Genomic DNA, 18834 nt, shown 5'->3' on the forward strand with positions numbered 1-18834 from the left:
TTTTCTTATTTTTCTTATTTTTTAAAAATGTGTCATGAAGGGTTTCCATGTAGTGTGAAATTTTCCTGTATTACCAAGTACTTTAAATCTGATTCACTGTGCAGTTTTTGATATGAAAAGATTCTCTGTGCTCTGGGTAGTCATGCTAATCTCATGTAAACACTGATTATTTGTCCTCAGACTGATAACAAATCTATGAAACGTCAGAGGGTTAACTAGACATTTCATTCATTTGCCCACTGCCATATTTGTTATCCAGTCCTCCCATTACAGGCGGACGTTCGACAGCCCCCTCTTCCCCAAAACTCACCAGGAGTCTGTGTGTGGCTGACTCCAGATGTCCCAGCCTCTTTTGTTACTGTGGAGATTCAGCTGGCCACTGCCCTCTCATTAGTGTCTGCTGATCCATATGTCATGTTAAAGACGGCCTTTGATCAACAGTGAGCAGGGAAACATTTCAGCCACCTATTTTCACAGCAGACAAAGATTAGAGGCAATCAAACGACAAATACAATAATTTGGAATTTGACTAAGCTTGTTTACAGAGTTGAATGGCTGATTCAAGACCACCTCTGTCTGGCCTAGTTCTGTTTTTTTTTAAGTTAAAATACTATTTAAATAATATAAAATATGTAAATTTACTTTTGCTTAATGCATAATCCTTGAACATTTGCTATCAAACTGACTTTGACTTGAACCAAGATCTTATCCCAAAGGTACCTTAAATCAACTACTTCATACAAACTTCCTTATCAACAACTCAATTTCCTTATCCATACTGAAAGATAAAACATCTATTGTCTAATGTCTACATATCTTGGCATATGCACCATGCTCTTAATATTGACTGTGGCGAAATATCTTGCATTTTTGAGTTTCTTATATCCTTGTTCCAATTCCCAAACAGCTCAAGAAAAAGTAGAATCACTTTTTTGGTAAACCTTACTGAATGGGTTACCTGAACTATTATAAACTCCAAAAAGAAACAAACAGTTTAAAACAAGCATGTGAACCGAAAGTTTTGTAATCAAGTTCACAATAAGAACCACGTAGAAGTGTGAGAAAAGTGACAAAGTTCCAACAAGGCGGAGAGATCATAAGAACAACACCCCTTCCAAACGGAGTTCCCATGGAGACAAGTGGGCTGGCATACAATAGAAAAGAAAAAGAAGGAGTGCGAAAGAGAAAGGAAAAATAGAGAGAAGGGCCGAGGGGCACAGGGGAAAGGAACGTAGGATGGGGGGTATAATGAGCTGTTCAGCAGAAATTTGGCATGAAAAAAGCGGACAGAAGAAGAAGAGCGACGCGAGAAAAAATTTCAGTATGAACTCTCATTTTCCTTAACCTGTTTTTTCTGAATGTCAAGACAGACCATTTTAAAGAGTTCTCCATACACAATGCCGTTTTAAAACAGGTGGTTCCTGAACTTTTCAGTAGCTATAGATTGAGAGTAAGTAGGATCAATCGATCCGGCAAATGCCAGACGGAGTGATTCGGCAAACGAAAGCAGGACAAAAAGTACGAAGAGGTGCTATTTCTCTGCTCTGCGTAATGGCGAGAAGGCCAAATCTGTCATAGAAGGCCGTCTCGGACAAAAACTTCAATGTTTACTCCTCTATTCCACCACTTCTTGCCATAAACGTCCTCCTCTTTAGTCAGGGAAGTGGAGAGAGGAGAAAATGGAAACCAAAGTGCATGTCCATGCCCTTCTCTTTGATCTCTCTTTTGGCTACCTCACTTATTTAAAGAGTTTTACCCAAGTATTGTTTGGCGTCTCTCTCTTTCTCCCCGCTCCTACTCTTTATCTCTTTCCCTTCGTGTCTCTATGGCCAAGCTTTTTTTCTGTTGGCATGGCTCCTGTTTGTTTTCAGCCATTTTGGGGACTGGCAGTGCTCGTAACAAACTGCTTAAATGGCGTCCTCTCACTCGCTCCGGCTCTCCCTCCCTTCCTTGCTATCATCAGGCTTGGTGTATGTAGAGTAGAGAGTGTACATGCTGAAAGTGTGTGTCTAATGAACAACAAAATTTGGAATAAAAAGAGAATTGGAATTAAAATGAGGCTGGGGGGTGGGTGCGGGTGAGTAAGGGGTACGAGGCTGGGGGGGGGGGTAAAAAATGCAAAAACAGCCCAGAATCATGTGTCAGTGGTAAACTGAAGTGTGAGAGAGCGGGCGAGGGAAAGAGAGACAGAGCGGCAGAAGGAGGGGGAGAGTCAGAGTGCGAGAGAGTCGTTTCTGCCCTCTACATAGCGCTGCCTGTGTGCACGCGCTCGTCTTTCCCTGTGCTCTCTCTCTCGCTCTCTCACTCATACACGCACACGGGAACACGCAGACCAGGACACACAGACCAAGGGAGGGAGAGTGAGAGAGAGAGAGAGAACACATCGCAGCCGAGATGCAGCAGAAGGTTTTTCGAGGTACGTTGGTCTTGTTGTGTGCTTGCCTAGCGGAGAATGGGAGTGAGAAGGAGAGACTTTTTCCTCTGATCTATCTCTGTCTTCACCTCTTCCTGCTTCTTGCGTTTCTATGCCACTCTCATATCATATCGATGTTGTTTTGGTTCTGTGTAGACACCAGAAATGAGTGTGCGTGTGGGTTTGTGTGTGCGCTAATCAAGGCCTGTCTCCCTTATCCTTGGCTGTTGTGGCTGAACCACGCAGTTCTTTTTCAGGGCTGGTTTCAGAGTCGCTCCACGATTAAAGTATAATCAGAATAAAGCTTCAGACTTTTTTGCGTTCTCTTATCATAATTTCTGATCTGCTGGATTTGGATACTTTATGTTGTGGCAAGTTCACATCTGATGAAATCATCTCGATAGCGAAGGACATGTTTTTAGAATTAACGATCAAGCGGCATCTTGGAATACAGAGCCAGTCGTTTTCCTAAAAACGGCATCTACCCGTTTTTACGTAAGGTGGATGTTATTAGATGTTATAAAATGCACTTGCACTTAAAAAAAAAAGCATAGCATAGTACGCTATCAACATCCCTTACAAGGCCATAGGGTCAGAGGTCGTTAGAAGCCAAGCAGCCAAGTTGTATGGTCTTGTAGAAGTGAGTTGCATATACGCCAGGATCAAATTGAATTTCCTGTCGCTGCTTAAGGGTTCAAGTCAGCTAGCATGGGATATTTGCTATTCAAACTCTGGCACATGTCAGCATAAAGTTTCTGGCATACTGTAGCGACAGAGGCATCAATTTAGAATGCAAACATGACAGTGCTGCTGGCCTTCCTAACCAAACTGAAGCATTGTAGAAGCAGGTTCAGGCACGATCTAAAGGAAGTAGCTTTAGCCAGGTCACTAGCGGAGTATCTCGCTCTGTCTGTGATGGCAATTTTCTTCCAGTTTTACTCTACTTAGAATATTGTCCTTGATCATATAGACCAATTTGGAGTAGACGTCACAGTTACGTCACTTGCAGCTGCGTGCGCATTGTGGTGGCAGAAAAACACTGGAAACAAGTGGAGGGAAACAGGTAAAATCGATGGAATAAGAGAAAAAATGTTTTGTTGTGCCTTTGAATGTCAGAATCTGAATGCAAATAATTTTTATATAATACTGTCATCAAAGATGCCATTTGAAGCTAAACGCAGATGTTTAAATGGACGAACAATGGATGAAACCAGCTATGATTACCCTACTTTTAAAGCATACATTTGATTTAAACAATAGGTCTACATAATATTCACATAGGGGACATATAGTATTAGCCCTACAGTTAAAGCATGAAATACTATTTAAACCTATAACATTTTACATAACATTTACCTATTTTATCTCACAATTCTGACTTTTTTTTTCTTGCAAATGCAAGTTTATATCTCCTACTTCGGACTTTATAACAACTCAACAATTGCGAGTTTGTCCATTCTGAGGAAAAAAGCCAGAAGTGTGGTATATAAACTCATGACTCTGAGCCGAGGGGAAAAGAGAGAATGACGAGTTGATTTTTCTTACCAGAATTGTGAGATATAATCTCGGAATTGCAAGAAAAAAGTCAGAATTTTGACAAAAACTCAAAATTACCTTTTTTATTCTTTTATTCCATGGCTTCCGTAGACTGCTACGTTAAAACTAGCATTTTCTGCCACCAAATAGGCACCGCCCACAAAAAAACGTCATCACTGTTTGCAAACACTGAAACTGGTCTATTACAGCAACAGATTTATGGGAATCACTTGTCGAGTTTAAACTCAGCGGACCATGTCGAACACAGCGTGTAACACGGTCAGACTCACTAGAGCATGGCCCGTCATGCCAAATCACCAAGATACCATAAATTGCTCAGAGGGCAAAGCAAGGAGCGAGGAAATCTTACCATGAACCCAACCTCGGACCATCCAGCTCCATCTCCCAACTGCTTCCAAAACAGCCCACTCCTCCTTTTCGCTCATTTCCCTACCCCTCATCTCTCCTCTGGCTGGCTCCACCATGCTTTTGGCAGGGGGTTGTGCAGAGTTCAGTATCTAGTGACAGCCCCCTTTTCACAGTCCGCCTCACCCTGGTGGGCCCCGTCACGGCCACACGGAAACAGGCGGCCTTCACTCATTACCCTTTTCCACTGCCATTCAGTGCATGGTCTTTTTCAGTGACACAGTTAAACGCAAGACCTTTAGCCCATTACCCAGCTTCTTCCGAGACTCTTCTCGGTTCCTAATCTGCCGGTGACCGTATTATAAAACAAGTTTTCTCATGTGCTTAAATTGAAAATCTTCATCTGCATGACTAGCATGTATTTCATGTTCCGGCTGATGACGTGGTTCTGACGCTCGTTTTCAATTTCCTACATTTAGGATAAAGTCGATTTGTTAAACTTTATTTAAATAGACTTTACACACATAATGTTTTATTGTGCAAGATGCAACACCTTAATACTTCAGCTCTAACTCTTTCAGTCGATCGCATGTTTAAGTAGAGGGGCAGTCAGAGGGGGAGGCAAAGGCCCTGTCACGCTTGGCCAGCCTCTTGCGCCAGGGACTGTTTGTTGAGAGGCAGTGTGTGCGTCATATGCGAAGAGAAAAGGAGGGTGAGAGGGAGAGATAAATAGGGACAGACGTACAGAGAAAATGAGAGGGTGACAGATGTGTTTGTCCATTACTATGCGAACGCCATGTAAAACTGTCATTCTTAGGCCTTGTTTCATGCCTTAGCAGACACAGCTGCAACAAGTGCTGGACAGGTTTAAATAATATTCAACTCTTCCTGTCTAAATATACTCTTACGTAACATCTATTATTATACAGGTCTTCTGGTATACATCCTTTGCAGACTCTCAGCAGCTGCATTTGTGGTATGCTGGGTAACGCTAGCTGTCAAGTTACTTGTTTACAGACAGACCAGTTCATATGTGCCTGCATGCCTGCAAATGTGTTTGCGTGTTGAGAGTGTGTGTGCGTGTGCATGCAGCTTGTTAACTGCCTGTGTGTGTGTGTGAGTGTCAGTGTGTGTGTGTGTGTGTTTCTGTGCATGTGTAGGTGTGTGCTTGTGGCTGTTCCTGTCTCCAGGCCTGAATCTTGCTTTCTTCCCCACCTCTCTCTGTCTCTCTCTCTCTCTCTCTCCATTGCTCTCCCTCCTCCTCTCTTTCTCTCTCTGCAATAACAGTGCTGACCTAGTTTCAGTGCATTCAGGGCTGCTTGTGGAATTTTACAGAGGCCTGCCTGCCTGGCTAAAGCGCAGGCAGAAAACCATGACTGGGGATTTTCTCTGGTGTCGTATCATTAGCGATAACTAAGAATGCTCACCAAAATCTATGGTAGATTTTGGTAAAATAGGTTAAGCAAACAAGATGATCATTAAATAAGCAACTAAAGAGGGTTTATGAAAACAGCAAGACTAGACTATTCATTCTCAGACTGCTAAAGAAAACTCCATGACAGTACTCGTCACATGGTCTTTTGCTTTAAATTATATAAAGTATAGTAAAAATAAATATTTATACATATATAAAAAAATCTGCATCAGGAATACATGATGCTTCGGTTCAAAAGGCCATCTATATTTTGGTACCTTTTTAGTCTAGGCATATTTGGAGCACTTTGACTATAAATAAAACTCTGTTGGGGAAATCTTAATTAAATTTTAGCAGTGTTCAATTAGGTGAAGGGATGCTGTGACTCGGTGGGGTTCATTGCTGAGATTCTTTCCACATTTTCAGATTTTGTCATGCCAAATTCAGAAACTAAGATGACTGCAACCAACCTTGTCTGACTAAGTTGCCTGTGTATAATAACCATAATGCATTGCTTATTTTGTGCAAGCTTGTATTTTATAGGTAGTCTAGTATGCTGATTTGCCACCACACAATGCACACTTTTTGTCATGTGCCTTTCTTGTCAGTATAATACTAATACATTCTCTCGTTTGTGGTTGTCTAAAATCTACAATGTTTCTTGTGATTCAAACAGAATAATTGAACTATCTTTTTTTTTTTTTTTTTTGCAGGATTAAGAGCGGGGTCATGGTGTTGGGAGAGGATATCTGGGACCCTCTCCACACCTGCACTGCATTCTTGGAGCTGAATGTGCAATGCATGGCAATCCTCATCTTGTTTCATACGAAGATAATCAAAGATGCACAATGTTACCTACATCTAGGAGTTGTTGTCTCTGGGCTTGACCTCCAGGGACTGCCGTCTTCTTGATTTGACACTTCTGTTTTCTACCATCCTTCAACTGTCAACTTTTGCACTGAAGATATAGCTAGAACAGACACTCTGTAAAGCATTTTCCTGGACCTTGTTGAACTACAGACACATCCTTTGACTGTCTAGTGTTCTCTATTTTAGGCCAACTATAGCCTTGGAGAGCATCTCAGAGGACTTCTACAAGGATCCAATGAAACACCGAAATAAACACATGAGAGGAGACAGGATGGGAGAGGGCACGGGGGAGGCAGATGGTGCCAAAACTACGAGGATATCTCTCAGTTTTCCTCTTAGTGCTGGACTGCCTAGCTTTTCTGCACAGAAGCATTGCTTCTCATCCCACCCCACTTCCTCCACTGACGTCCATGACAGAGAAGCATTCAGAGACAAACAGTTATCGAAAAAGTCATCAAAAACTGACCGCCTGCCATGCACTTCCTCTTCCCTCCCTGTCGATCTAACTGCCCCAGTCAGTAAGAACTGCAAGTCATCTCTGTCCTTTTCTGTTGATGGTAGTGGCTCCAGATACCCAACATCTCCCTTACAACACTCTAACACAATTGACTATTCAAAAGAGACTGCTGGGGTTAGTCTCAATAATGGGTACAAAGAGCATTCGACAACAGAAACAGCACACATCCTTTTCAACCTCAGTGCGAGAGCCTATCAGGACCAAGGTGTGAAGGATCCCGAGAGTTCAAAAGGCAAAAAACGCAAGGCAAACAGCCTCCATGTTGAACTGAGCCTTCCTCTCCCTAGCATAAACCCTCACTCGTCCTCATCAACCCCTCCTCCTCCTCCTTCGCCCTCGTCTCTCTCTCTAACTTCCTCCCCCTTGACTATCCCCACGACATCTTTCCATGACTCCTTTAGGGCAGTGCCGAAGCCAGAACTACTGTGTGGGGTGTGCCACCGTCTGTTCAGCACTGCCTCATCCCTCACTGTCCACATGCGTCTCCATCGGGGGGGACGAGTACTCAGCTGCCGCCACTGTGGCAAAGCCTTCATCCATAATAAAAGACTGCAATCCCATGAGGCCACCTGCAGGCAAGGGCTGCCAGCTTTTCCAGTGCCACCCAAAGATGAGCTCCTGGAGGAGGGTGAAGTGGAGGGGGAGAGAGCAGATGAGGCTGTGGAGCCAGAACAGCTTGGACAAGGAACAAGGCCTGGCCGACCCATAAAGAAAGTGCGAGACCTTCACGCTCGTCATGCTGGAACACTGACTTGCAGGGATGCCCTGGGGGAAGAGGATCACTTTGTAAAAGTGGTGGATGGACATATCATTTACTTTTGCTCTGTGTGCGAACGCTCTTACATGACTTTGTCCAGCCTGAAGCGACACTCTAATGTGCATTCATGGCGGCGGAAGTACCCCTGTCACTACTGTGACAAGGTTTTTGCTCTGGCTGAGTACCGCACCAAACATGAGGTGTGGCACACAGGTGAAAGGCGCTACCAGTGCATCTTTTGCTGGGAGGCATTTCCTACTTACTACAACCTTAAAACACACCAAAAGGCATTCCATGGTATCAATCCTGGTTTGATCTCAAGTGAAAAAACAGTCAATGGTGGCTACAAGCAGAAGGTCAATGCCCTTAAACTGTACCGCCTGCTGCCCATGCGATCTCTAAAGCGACCTTACAAAACATACAGTCAGCCAATGGCTGATGGACTACTCACTTCTGATTCATCAGTTACCCTGCCTTTGTCTATAGACAGCAGCCTTCCACAACCTCTGGAAACAAAGAAATTGGAGTCTTTCCTGAAAGATCTTCAAACCACAGACATCAAGACTGAGCCTGAGCGATTCCCCATCAGGGTGGGTGTTGAGCAGGGTAAAAAACTAGCTTCTCCTCAAACAGACATGGCAGTAGAAGCAAGAGAGACAGAGGGGTCAGATTTATGGCAGTCAGGTAGCAACAGTGGCAAAAGCAAGACTCCAAAGTGCCCAGAAGATGCTGTCTCTTCAGTCATTGCATTTGCACACAGCAAACCCTCAGTCATCATGCACAGTGCTGCAGTTTCTTCCTCTGTCATTGTTCACAGAAACAAGATGGATTCTGAGGAGAGAAAAAGAAGTCCAAAAAATCATCTAATGGCAAAAACAGGTCAAAAACAGATTAAAAAACATAGCCAGAGAGAGCACACTGAGGCATACAGGGACTGGGACGCTGTCAGTGAAGATGCAGAGGCCTCGAAAATCAGACAGCCAACAGAGAAACTTCACAAGGGACGAAAAGTTCACAATAAAACAGAGTCAAGTAAGACAATACCTTTAGCGGTGGGATCAGAAGTCAAAGGCAGCGGCCCACTTTGTCAGATTACTGTGCGAATAGGGGAGGAGGCGATTGTCAAACGGAGCATCTCTGAAACAGATCTGAGGAGAGACAAAAGCCCTACACGCAGCAAACCCAAAAAGAGTAACCTCTCACAGGAGGACCAGCGAGAGCACACCAATCATCACCAACGTAAACACCGTAACTCCAGTCAGGAAGGAAAGGAGGGGGAGTCCAAATGGAAAAACCCTAAACTAAAAGGCAAGGTGAGGAAATACTTCTTCCGGCAGGAGGTCAGGGAGGACAGAAATGACCTCCATGATGTGGAGGACAACCTATGGAGGCCTTATTATTCTTACAAACCCAAGCGAAAGGCCCTTCATATGCAAGGGGCTAAAGCCTGGAAGCGCAAATTGCACTACAAACGATCCCTGAGGCCTATGAGGAGAGCTGAGAGACTCATGAAAAATCTGAATAAAGAAATTGATGGTGAAGAGGCAGATGAGGGAGAGGAGAGGAGACAGAAAATAAAGAAAGAGCAGAAAGAAGTTAGTGAGCCACATAAAACTGAAGTCAAAGAAATGTCACACACTTGTCCTGTCACTTCAAAAACAGAACAGAAGGAAAAAGAAAAGGGAACACATGGAAAGCCTGATCTTCCTCTCCCTTTGTCTGTTTCGCAGGCTACAATCAATTCTCAAAACACAGCATCCTCTATCATCAAACAACGATGGTCAGAAGATCAGGCTTCTGAATGTGGAACATGTGGGCGCTGGTTCTCCAGCGCAAGGAAACGAGACAAACATGAGTTGACACATCTATTTGAGTTTGTGTGCATGCTTTGCAGAGCTCCATTCCCCTCACAATCCAAACTAGAGGAGCATCAGAGGACTCAGCATCCCAAAACCAAGCCCCTGTCTGCCCCTACTTTCTTCACTTCCCAGTCATCAAGAAATGAGGTGGAAATGAAAGCGAATGAGAATGGAGTGGATGAACATTCCATAGAGAAAGGCAGCCCAGTTCGCTTGGGCAGGAGGCCTTTAATCAGATATACATGCTCACAATGCGATAAAGTCTGCAAAACCTCTGCTGCACTTAACTGCCACCTCAAGCGACACGAGTTCAGTTCAACCGAGGTTGAAGACACCCAGGAAAAGCAAGATTTGCCTAGTTACACAACTTCTGCAGTGGAGACTACACCAAGCAAAGGTTTATACATCAACTGTGAACAAGTACAGCCAGTGTCTGTCATATATTACTCTAAACCAGACTGTCAAATCATTGACAACCAACTGGGTGAGAAGATGGAAGAACACCAAAGAGTCAGAAATTGTGAAAGCCCCAAAGTTGCAGCCAATGACAAAGTCCACAGTCCACTGTGTGCACAGTTTTCCCAAGTTATGCACAGCCCCACTTTAGAAAGGTTTAACGTCATCTCTCCTAACCTCCCTAGTGTACTTGTAATGAATGGTGCAGAGTGCCTAGACTACAGGACACCAGAGAAACGTAATTTAGACACACTAGATCAGCAGAAAATAAGCCCAACGCCAAGGCAAATCCAAGTTTCTCAAATGCTGACAGAGCCTCAGATTAGAATAGAAACAACTCCATCTGGACCCATATCACTAAAAACAGGCAGAGGTTATGTGTTTAGAGAAGGTGACAATATTCCAAATGAAGATTTCAGCGATTTACAAGATGCTCAGGATTTAAGAATCTTTCCTCAATCCAGCAGCCAAGCCCAAGACTTATCCATGCCAACAATACTGGCAAAAAAGAAGGCGCTTAATCAACAGAATAAACATCCATCCAACATCTCAAAGGAACAGTCTTGTAATGAAGAGGTGTTGTTGCTAGTACCCAAAGAGGAACCACTCAGTCCTATACCATCTCCTACATGCTCTGTCATTCAAACCACTCCAAAAGGATCTTCTCAAAGGTATTCAAAGTCACCTTGTCACTCTCCAGGACCCTTGGACCTACAGTTGCGGCCACAGCTGAAGCAAAGCCAAACACACAGAGGAAGGCACAATACAGAAAAACAGGGTCTCGACACGAGTTCAGTTCAACCGAGGTTGAAGACACCCAGGAAAAGCAAGATTTGCCTAGTTACACAACTTCTGCAGTGGAGACTACACCAAGCAAAGGTTTATACATCAACTGTGAACAAGTACAGCCAGTGTCTGTCATATATTACTCTAAACCAGACTGTCAAATCATTGACAACCAACTGGGTGAGAAGATGGAAGAACACCAAAGAGTCAGAAATTGTGAAAGCCCCAAAGTTGCAGCCAATGACAAAGTCCACAGTCCACTGTGTGCACAGTTTTCCCAAGTTATGCACAGCCCCACTTTAGAAAGGTTTAACGTCATCTCTCCTAACCTCCCTAGTGTACTTGTAATGAATGGTGCAGAGTGCCTAGACTACAGGACACCAGAGAAACGTAATTTAGACACACTAGATCAGCAGAAAATAAGCCCAACGCCAAGGCAAATCCAAGTTTCTCAAATGCTGACAGAGCCTCAGATTAGAATAGAAACAACTCCATCTGGACCCATATCACTAAAAACAGGCAGAGGTTATGTGTTTAGAGAAGGTGACAATATTCCAAATGAAGATTTCAGCGATTTACAAGATGCTCAGGATTTAAGAATCTTTCCTCAATCCAGCAGCCAAGCCCAAGACTTATCCATGCCAACAATACTGGCAAAAAAGAAGGCGCTTAATCAACAGAATAAACATCCATCCAACATCTCAAAGGAACAGTCTTGTAATGAAGAGGTGTTGTTGCTAGTACCCAAAGAGGAACCACTCAGTCCTATACCATCTCCTACATGCTCTGTCATTCAAACCACTCCAAAAGGATCTTCTCAAAGGTATTCAAAGTCACCTTGTCACTCTCCAGGACCCTTGGACCTACAGTTGCGGCCACAGCTGAAGCAAAGCCAAACACACAGAGGAAGGCACAATACAGAAAAACAGGGTCTTATGTTGCCAGCAAATTCAGCTGGGATGAGCGATACTCCTTCTTCCCACAACTTGCTACATACTCAAGTGCCCACAGCAGAGCCTGAATCAAACAACCACACCTCTGTCACTCCAACAGAACACTACAGAGGCTCAGGCTACCCTGTCCAGGAGCTTACTCTTCCCTTGGTCATACCTGGAGAGTACTGCTCTGGTAAGAAACAGGAGGAGCAAATCCTGATGTCTTACCCTGCTGGACCCCTACCCTTTCCGCCACTTGGGAAGATGGTACCCCACTCTGACTCCACCAAACTGCCCTTTTACCCTGACCCATATCACCTACTGTATGGCCCACAGCTACTGCCATACCCCTATAACCTTGCTGCCTTTCCAATGGCTCTAAATATGATGGCATCAGGGGACAAAGAGCCCTTACCCTTCTTGCCTTTTTTCAATTACGCTGCCGCTGCTGCCCCTTTAACAGGCACAGTGCCCCATCCTTTAGTAGTGAACCCCAGTCTATACAACAGTGGTGGCAGCAGTAGCACAAAGCAGGACAACCCATAAGTGAGTACACAATGGCAGCAAGGGAATATCTGTAAAAGGGCAGAGGAGGCCATTAAGGGTGGAAGTTATGTTTTTCTGTTTCTTAACTGAACACTCTTGCACAGCTCTTACTTCTCTTTTGTAAAGCAGTAAATGCATAGGCATACCTAGAAATCAAACGTGGTGGAAAGATGGAGAGGTGTCTTGACGACAAGAGGAAAGGATGTAAGGGGGTGAAGAACAATAGATATAACACCCCCTTCAGGCACTGCCAAGATGCACCTCCAACACACCACTTCTTTGCCTCTTCTGTAGTGTTGTTAGAGCTTGGATATCTGTCCTCTCAAAATCAATACGACATTAGGGATAACACATGAACAATAACAGCTAACATGATATGTGTTTTGCTAAATTAATTTAGTCTGCTTCCCATAATAAGGACAGTATAACAACAATAATGATAATAATAGTTGTGTTAATTATACTGCTTATAGTAATACAAGGGTGGCTTATCATTGAAAGCAAAATGGTATGCCTGAAGAGGCTCAACATACTCAACACATAGGGAAGATGCAGCAGCAATTTTGTGTGTGGGCGTGCGTGTGTGTGCATGCATGAGTCTGTACAGTGTGCGATTTTGTATAGAGGTAATGCATGGAGACTTTGGGGTAGCTCATAGTGTCATATCTTACAACATCGGTACTCCAGTCATGTGTTTTTCAGTATTTCGGCTTTATGTGTGCCTGCAGGTTTGTGTAAGTGTATTTGTGGGGTGTGTTGGGGGTGTAGGCATGCACACTTAAAATCATTTGTGCTGCATCAGCCTTAGTCAGTTCCATGGACGTTCACATCAAAACACCATTCCTGGAAAGCGGTTATAATCTTAATAGGTCAGTAAATAGAAAACATAGATGAAGTTCTTCTTTCGTAAGTCATAGCATAGCAACTTGATGGTGTAGCTACATGTCATATGGATTAAACATATTATTACGTGATGCCTTCACTAACCAGGATCATCATGACTAGATCAAATATATGGTGATGTAGAATCCACTCTACATTTGAGCGTTTTATGTCTAGAGACAGATTGTGTTTCGCATAGTTTGGTTTGTAGGATGTTGGTATTAATCACTGATCATTTATGAAATAAGTCTGTGTACTTCCAGTACTCCTGCCAACCGTTTCATCTCTTCCAACAACATACGTTCCAGTCGACTTCATGTTTGTGGCCTTCTCCTCCCCACTGCCCCCTGGTGTCCACCAAAGACACTCCATTCACTTGACTAAATTTAAGACACAACAGAGAGGGAGAAACCAAGTGAGACAAACAGACAACAATATAGAGTGAGAGCGTGAGCAAAAATGGGAGGAAAGTGGAGAAAAGCGCAGCTGGGCAGTGCGTTAGCATAAATGGAGCTTCCTTTATAAAGACAGAGAGAACCGTACACTAGTAAGAGACAGTAGCCGTGAATGTTCGTTTTAGAAAAACAATCTACTACAAGCAAGCCACCATTTCTTTTGGTTAGCAGATTCTCTCTCCGCAGCAGAGAAAAGAGAGGGACAGGACGTCAGTCAGTCCTGATGCCCCTGCAGGGCCTGCACTATGGGACTTATAGCACTGGAGTGGCTTAAGCTCTCCACTTGTTTTTTTCCCCCACTATATTATTTGTTTGATTTACATATTTTTCCCTTTTTTGGTAGTGAGAAAAGTCTTGTACTTGAAGCTCATTCAAGTGCACAAAAATATGAATGTAATTTAGTCATGAGGTATGGTAGATAATTTCTGTATGCTGACTTGAAAAATAACATGTAATATTGAACCGCTATGAGGTATTCATATATAAATATATATATATATATATATATATATATATATATATATATATATACACAGTAGTCTTAGGGACATGTCAAGGAAGTTGGATTCAATATAACCACAACGCATGAGCAAACAACTGCTTCTTCAATATCTTCTGGTGTTGTCACAAAACTCAATTTTCCTCCATATGTGGTTCTTCATTTTCTCCTGCTTTTTTCTCTTGAGGCATGTCCTCACAAGACCTTTTGGGCTTCTTTTTTTTAACCCTTCAGTATCAAAATTTCAAATCTAAAACCAAAAAGACAAACTCCTATGTTGCCTTATTTCTTTTCCCCAAGCATTACAACAGCTTTTCAAACACCACCTTCTATCTCCAACTCCCTCTCCCTGTCTATTCTCAATATTTTACCTTCTCCCTTTGAAGTAAGTGTGAAACTGTGCAATGTGGCCGCAGCACTGTTCATTTCCTGAGGGTAAAACACGATGCAATGAATGGTTGTGGATAATGTAGCTTCACTCGGGTATGAGTACAAGCCTTTTGTTTGCATTGTAAAAGTGTGTGTGTGAGAGAGAGAAAGGGTGTGTGGTGGTAAAGGAAAAGCAAAACAAGGTCTATCTCCCTTGATAGCTACCAACAAACTTGTGTTTGATTTTGGACCTCTTATTTTTGCTGTATTTCCTCCACCATGACAACATTTTTACATGAATTCTAGAAATGTATAAATGAATAAATTGTGTCAACCACTTGTACCAGTGATTGGTAAAATAAAATAAAAGTAAATGTTAAATTTGTGTAAACGAATGTAAAAACAGTAACAAACATGTTGTTGAGAGGTTCACGTAAAAATCTGACAATTATTTTTAGAGAACTAATAACATTGGCTTTGTAATTTTTTTTTTGACTATTTAAGCCATTGAGTATTTAAGCCTGATTGGGTTTAAATATTGGCCCGAGTATCAATTGTTCAATTCTGAATCTGTAACTGGTTTAAAATGACTAAATCTAAAATTCTGATGTTTACATACAAGATGCCTTTGCATTTTTATTTAAATAAGCTAATAAGAATATGCACATAATCTGAGCGCACCTTACAAAGACAAAGTTGTCATACCATTTTCTATAAAACATTCTATTTAAGAACTACTTTGAGGAACAACATAATGAGTTATGAGTTATGTTCTCATGTTTTCTGTTTCATCCATCAGCAGACATTCAATGAAATTCAGTGGATAGTATGCTTGAAAGAGGTCACTTGTGACTGTGTGGGCTACTACTACTACTAGTCCTACTTTAAAAAATATATATTTATCAGTCAGCATCTGGATAGACTACTGAATATTTGCACAGACCTATAAAAACGACTTTTAGAAATTAAGTTTTTTGGGGACATATGTAGAGAAATATTCACAGATCTGTCCAGTACATTTGGTTTTGAACAATACCAAAACTACAAAAACAAATTTGCATCGTCTTGGTCCACCCAGAACAAGGACCCTTTGGAGGCTTCACTTGTCAATCAAAGTGATTCAAATCTACCAGCTGCATAGGTTCTGCACTTGGTCATAGTTGTAGGCATGTGACTAAATTGTCTGGTATATTTTGTGACAATGTTATATGCCATATGTGCCATTGTTTTAGAGGTCCACATTATATTTGGGCAGTTTCAAAGAAGTGAAATGTTTGAAACTTTATTTGTGTCTTGTTGACTTTGTGACCATTTAATACAAAGGTTTGTTGGCACACATTGCCGATTCAAGTGTACAATCAACAGTTAATTTCTTTGCTCCTGTTCTCTTTACTCCCTCTGTCCACGCTACAACCATACAAATAAAGTATTAACCTGATGACATACAAAATATCTTTCAATTTATCATTAATATGCAGTGCTGGCACAGTTTCGACATTTGAATAAAAAATATATATATAGAAGTGAAAAAAAGAGCTCTGAATTTCAAAAAGAGTCAGTAAATTAAAGTGTTTTTGTTTTCTCAAATGTGAATTTGGGAAATTATGGGACAACATAATACAGAATGTTTAAAGCAAAATAACTAGATTGTTCACACTGTTAGAAAAGAATGCTACCCGTTGTATCTTGTAGCTACTAATATGTGCCTTTTATGAGTAGGCACTGTCCCATTGACAAGCTAAAGGTATCAATTTACTACATTATTTCTGACAGTGGGATCATATACAGATTGTGGGATGTAGGCTATGGCCAAGTTTTCCTGTTCTTTGGCACTGGGCATGGAATTTGGAAAGTCAACCAAGGGTCACACAAACAATGATGTGCACCTTTCAAATAATTAAACAAAATGGTAGAACTTTTCCGCATCTAATTTGACCACTGTTCATAGTAATTGTTAGTTTTAGTCTGAAATATACCAAACTAGACTGGTACTTCTACTTTAGCAATCCAAGTTAAAAACAAAAAACACCTATGTCTCACTAGTCATACATCAAGGTTTCACTGTACTGGACGAACAAACATGAGTTACCTTTCAAAGTTCAATTGTTATGTAATCAGACTAACTGCCAGGTCGAGGATGGGGACAGGGGGGAAAAAACAGAACAATTTGCATATAAATGATATAGAAATAGCATTTTTTCTATAATTTTTCTTAATTATGCACTGCAAAAAAAGAGCCACATGGGTTACTCTAAAAATCTAAGAAACTTTAAGATGTCTCCTCATTTGCCACTCAAAATGATTTTTACTAACCTAAGAAATTACAATATCCATTTAATTAAAGGGGTCATATGATGCGATTTAAATTTTTCCTTTCTCTTTGGAGTGTTACAAGCTCTTGGTGCATAAAGAAGATCTGTAAAGTTGCAAAGACTAAAGTCTCAAATCCAAAGAGATATTCTTTATAAAAGTTAAGATTCAACTACGCCTACCTAAAACGGCTCGTTCTAACACGCCCCCACATGTCTACGTCACGATGTGGGAAGATTTGCATAACGCCGCCCAAATGTTCACGCAAAGAAAGAAGGCGTAACTTTTATTCTCGCTGTAGTATTGTTGTTGCCGCCGCCGCCATGTCGTGAAGGCGCTGTCTGCTTAGTTGTGAAAGCGAAACTACTTTGTTTGGCCTTCCAAAAGAGGACGATATCCACTTCGTCATGCCTGGAGCTGATCTGTGCTGGTCGCTGAGGAAATACATCAACTTTGCGCTGTGGATTGCCGGATTTCGGAGTCCAGCCCTGGGTCGTCACATGTGGTTGCCGCAAGCCCGCCGGACGCTCCTTCGTCGAATCCGCCGTCCGCGCCATTCTAAAGCCCGCCGCCGCTCATTCTAGCCCGCCGTGTGTGACGCTGTGTTTCGTTGTGAAAGCGAAACTACTTTGTTTGGCCTTCCAAAAGAGGACACGACTAGAAATCAGTGGTTAAGTTGTATTTACAACACTGTTCCAGAACAGTTCAACCCAAATATTCAGATGTATCCAGCGCATTTTATGGAGGCCTGTTTCCTGATCCTGGTAGAGTAGACTACAATGCTGGCTGTTCTGACTCACAGACTGTAAGTATGTTTTTTATATTTAAAGAATTTGCCACAGACGATTCAAATGCAAGTTTTGAGCAGTGTAGAGTAGCGCTTGTTGTTTGTCATTTCTCAGATCACAAATGCAGACATGGTTTTATGTTTACGCGGCGCGATGCAATGCAACGCATAAAAAGACAGTACAAGTTATTATAATCAGTAATTATGTCCCCACTGGATGCAACAAATGCCTTGTTTATTGGGTTTTAATGTTTTTGTCTCGTCACTCCGGCCGGACAAGGCATCACAATATGGGAAGGGAGCAACATTTCCATCTCACGCTTGAGGTATTTGGCCAATCACAACGCACTGGATAGCTAGCCAATCACAGCACACCTCGCTTTTCAGACCGATGAGCTTTGTAAAAATCGACGCGTTTCAGAAAGGCGGGGCATAGAGGAGAAACAATAATGTACAGTATGTGGAAAATAATGTGTTTTTTTAACCTTAAACCACAAAAACATTTCATTACACCAAATACACAAAATAATGTTCTTTTTAGCAACATCATATGACCCCTTTGAGAAAATGCATTTACAGAAGGCAGTTTATGCCAAAAAATTATAATGTTTAGCTTTTGATTGTTCTGACAATTTTGATGTATATTATCAGCACTTGATAAAAGACTTTACAAAAATCTCGCGCTACTGTTTTTTTATGTTCTGTACTTTTTTTTTTAGGAGTAAACTGTCAGAAAAAATATGCAAAATTGTACCTTTAACATAAGTCAAAATGTTTTTTTATCTTATCTATCCCAAAAAGCTATATATTAGTATTTTGTTGTACTAAAGGTACACATGTCCCTAAAAGTAATTTTTGCTTTTTTTTTCTTACAGTGTACAACCATTCAGTCATTAATATTTTTCCATTTTGTTCCCTACTTTCACCCACTTCATGTTTTGTAGTCATTAAAACACCATAGCACAAACATATAACTGAATGCCAATAATGCAATTGTACACTGGTTATCAGCATACAAAAGACCTGAACGCTCAAACAAACAAGCCCAAAATCAATACTTTCCAGTGCTGTGATGTC

The 18834-nt window shown here is 41.8% G+C and overlaps 1 protein-coding gene across 3 annotated transcripts; it reads left to right on the top strand.

Moving 5' to 3' along the window:
• The first annotated feature begins 2178 nt into the window (after positions 1-2178).
• Positions 2179-14000, top strand: LOC107584385 (zinc finger and BTB domain-containing protein 38-like). Of its 3 annotated transcripts, none has more exons than XM_016270975.1 (3): positions 2179-2416; positions 6443-10966; positions 11905-14000. In XM_016270975.1, the coding sequence occupies exons 2-3, from the start codon at positions 6835-6837 to the stop codon at positions 12453-12455; spliced, it is 4683 nt and encodes a 1560-aa protein (XP_016126461.1). In that variant the 5' UTR covers positions 2179-2416; positions 6443-6834; the 3' UTR covers positions 12456-14000. The 3 variants fall into 3 exon arrangements, with proteins under 3 accessions (XP_016126461.1, XP_016126462.1, XP_016126463.1); XM_016270976.1 differs by having other exon boundaries at positions 6443-10081; positions 11020-14000; XM_016270977.1 differs by having other exon boundaries at positions 6443-10056; positions 10995-14000.
• The last annotated feature ends 4834 nt before the right edge of the window (positions 14001-18834 follow it).

The sequence above is a fragment of the Sinocyclocheilus grahami genome, unplaced genomic scaffold (genome assembly GCF_001515645.1).
Source record: "Sinocyclocheilus grahami isolate Dianchi unplaced genomic scaffold, SAMN03320097.WGS_v1.1 scaffold59.1, whole genome shotgun sequence".
Lineage (NCBI taxonomy): Eukaryota > Metazoa > Chordata > Actinopteri > Cypriniformes > Cyprinidae > Sinocyclocheilus > Sinocyclocheilus grahami.

Bases quoted from the DNA above. Each gene is read 5' to 3' on its own strand.
- LOC107584385 (XM_016270975.1), top strand. From the start codon at position 6,835: ATGAAACACCGAAATAAACACATGAGAGGAGACAGGATGGGAGAGGGC. The intron at 10,967-11,904 runs GTCTCGACACGA...CAGAAAAACAGG, and splicing joins GCACAATACAGAAAAACAGG to GTCTTATGTTGCCAGCAAAT.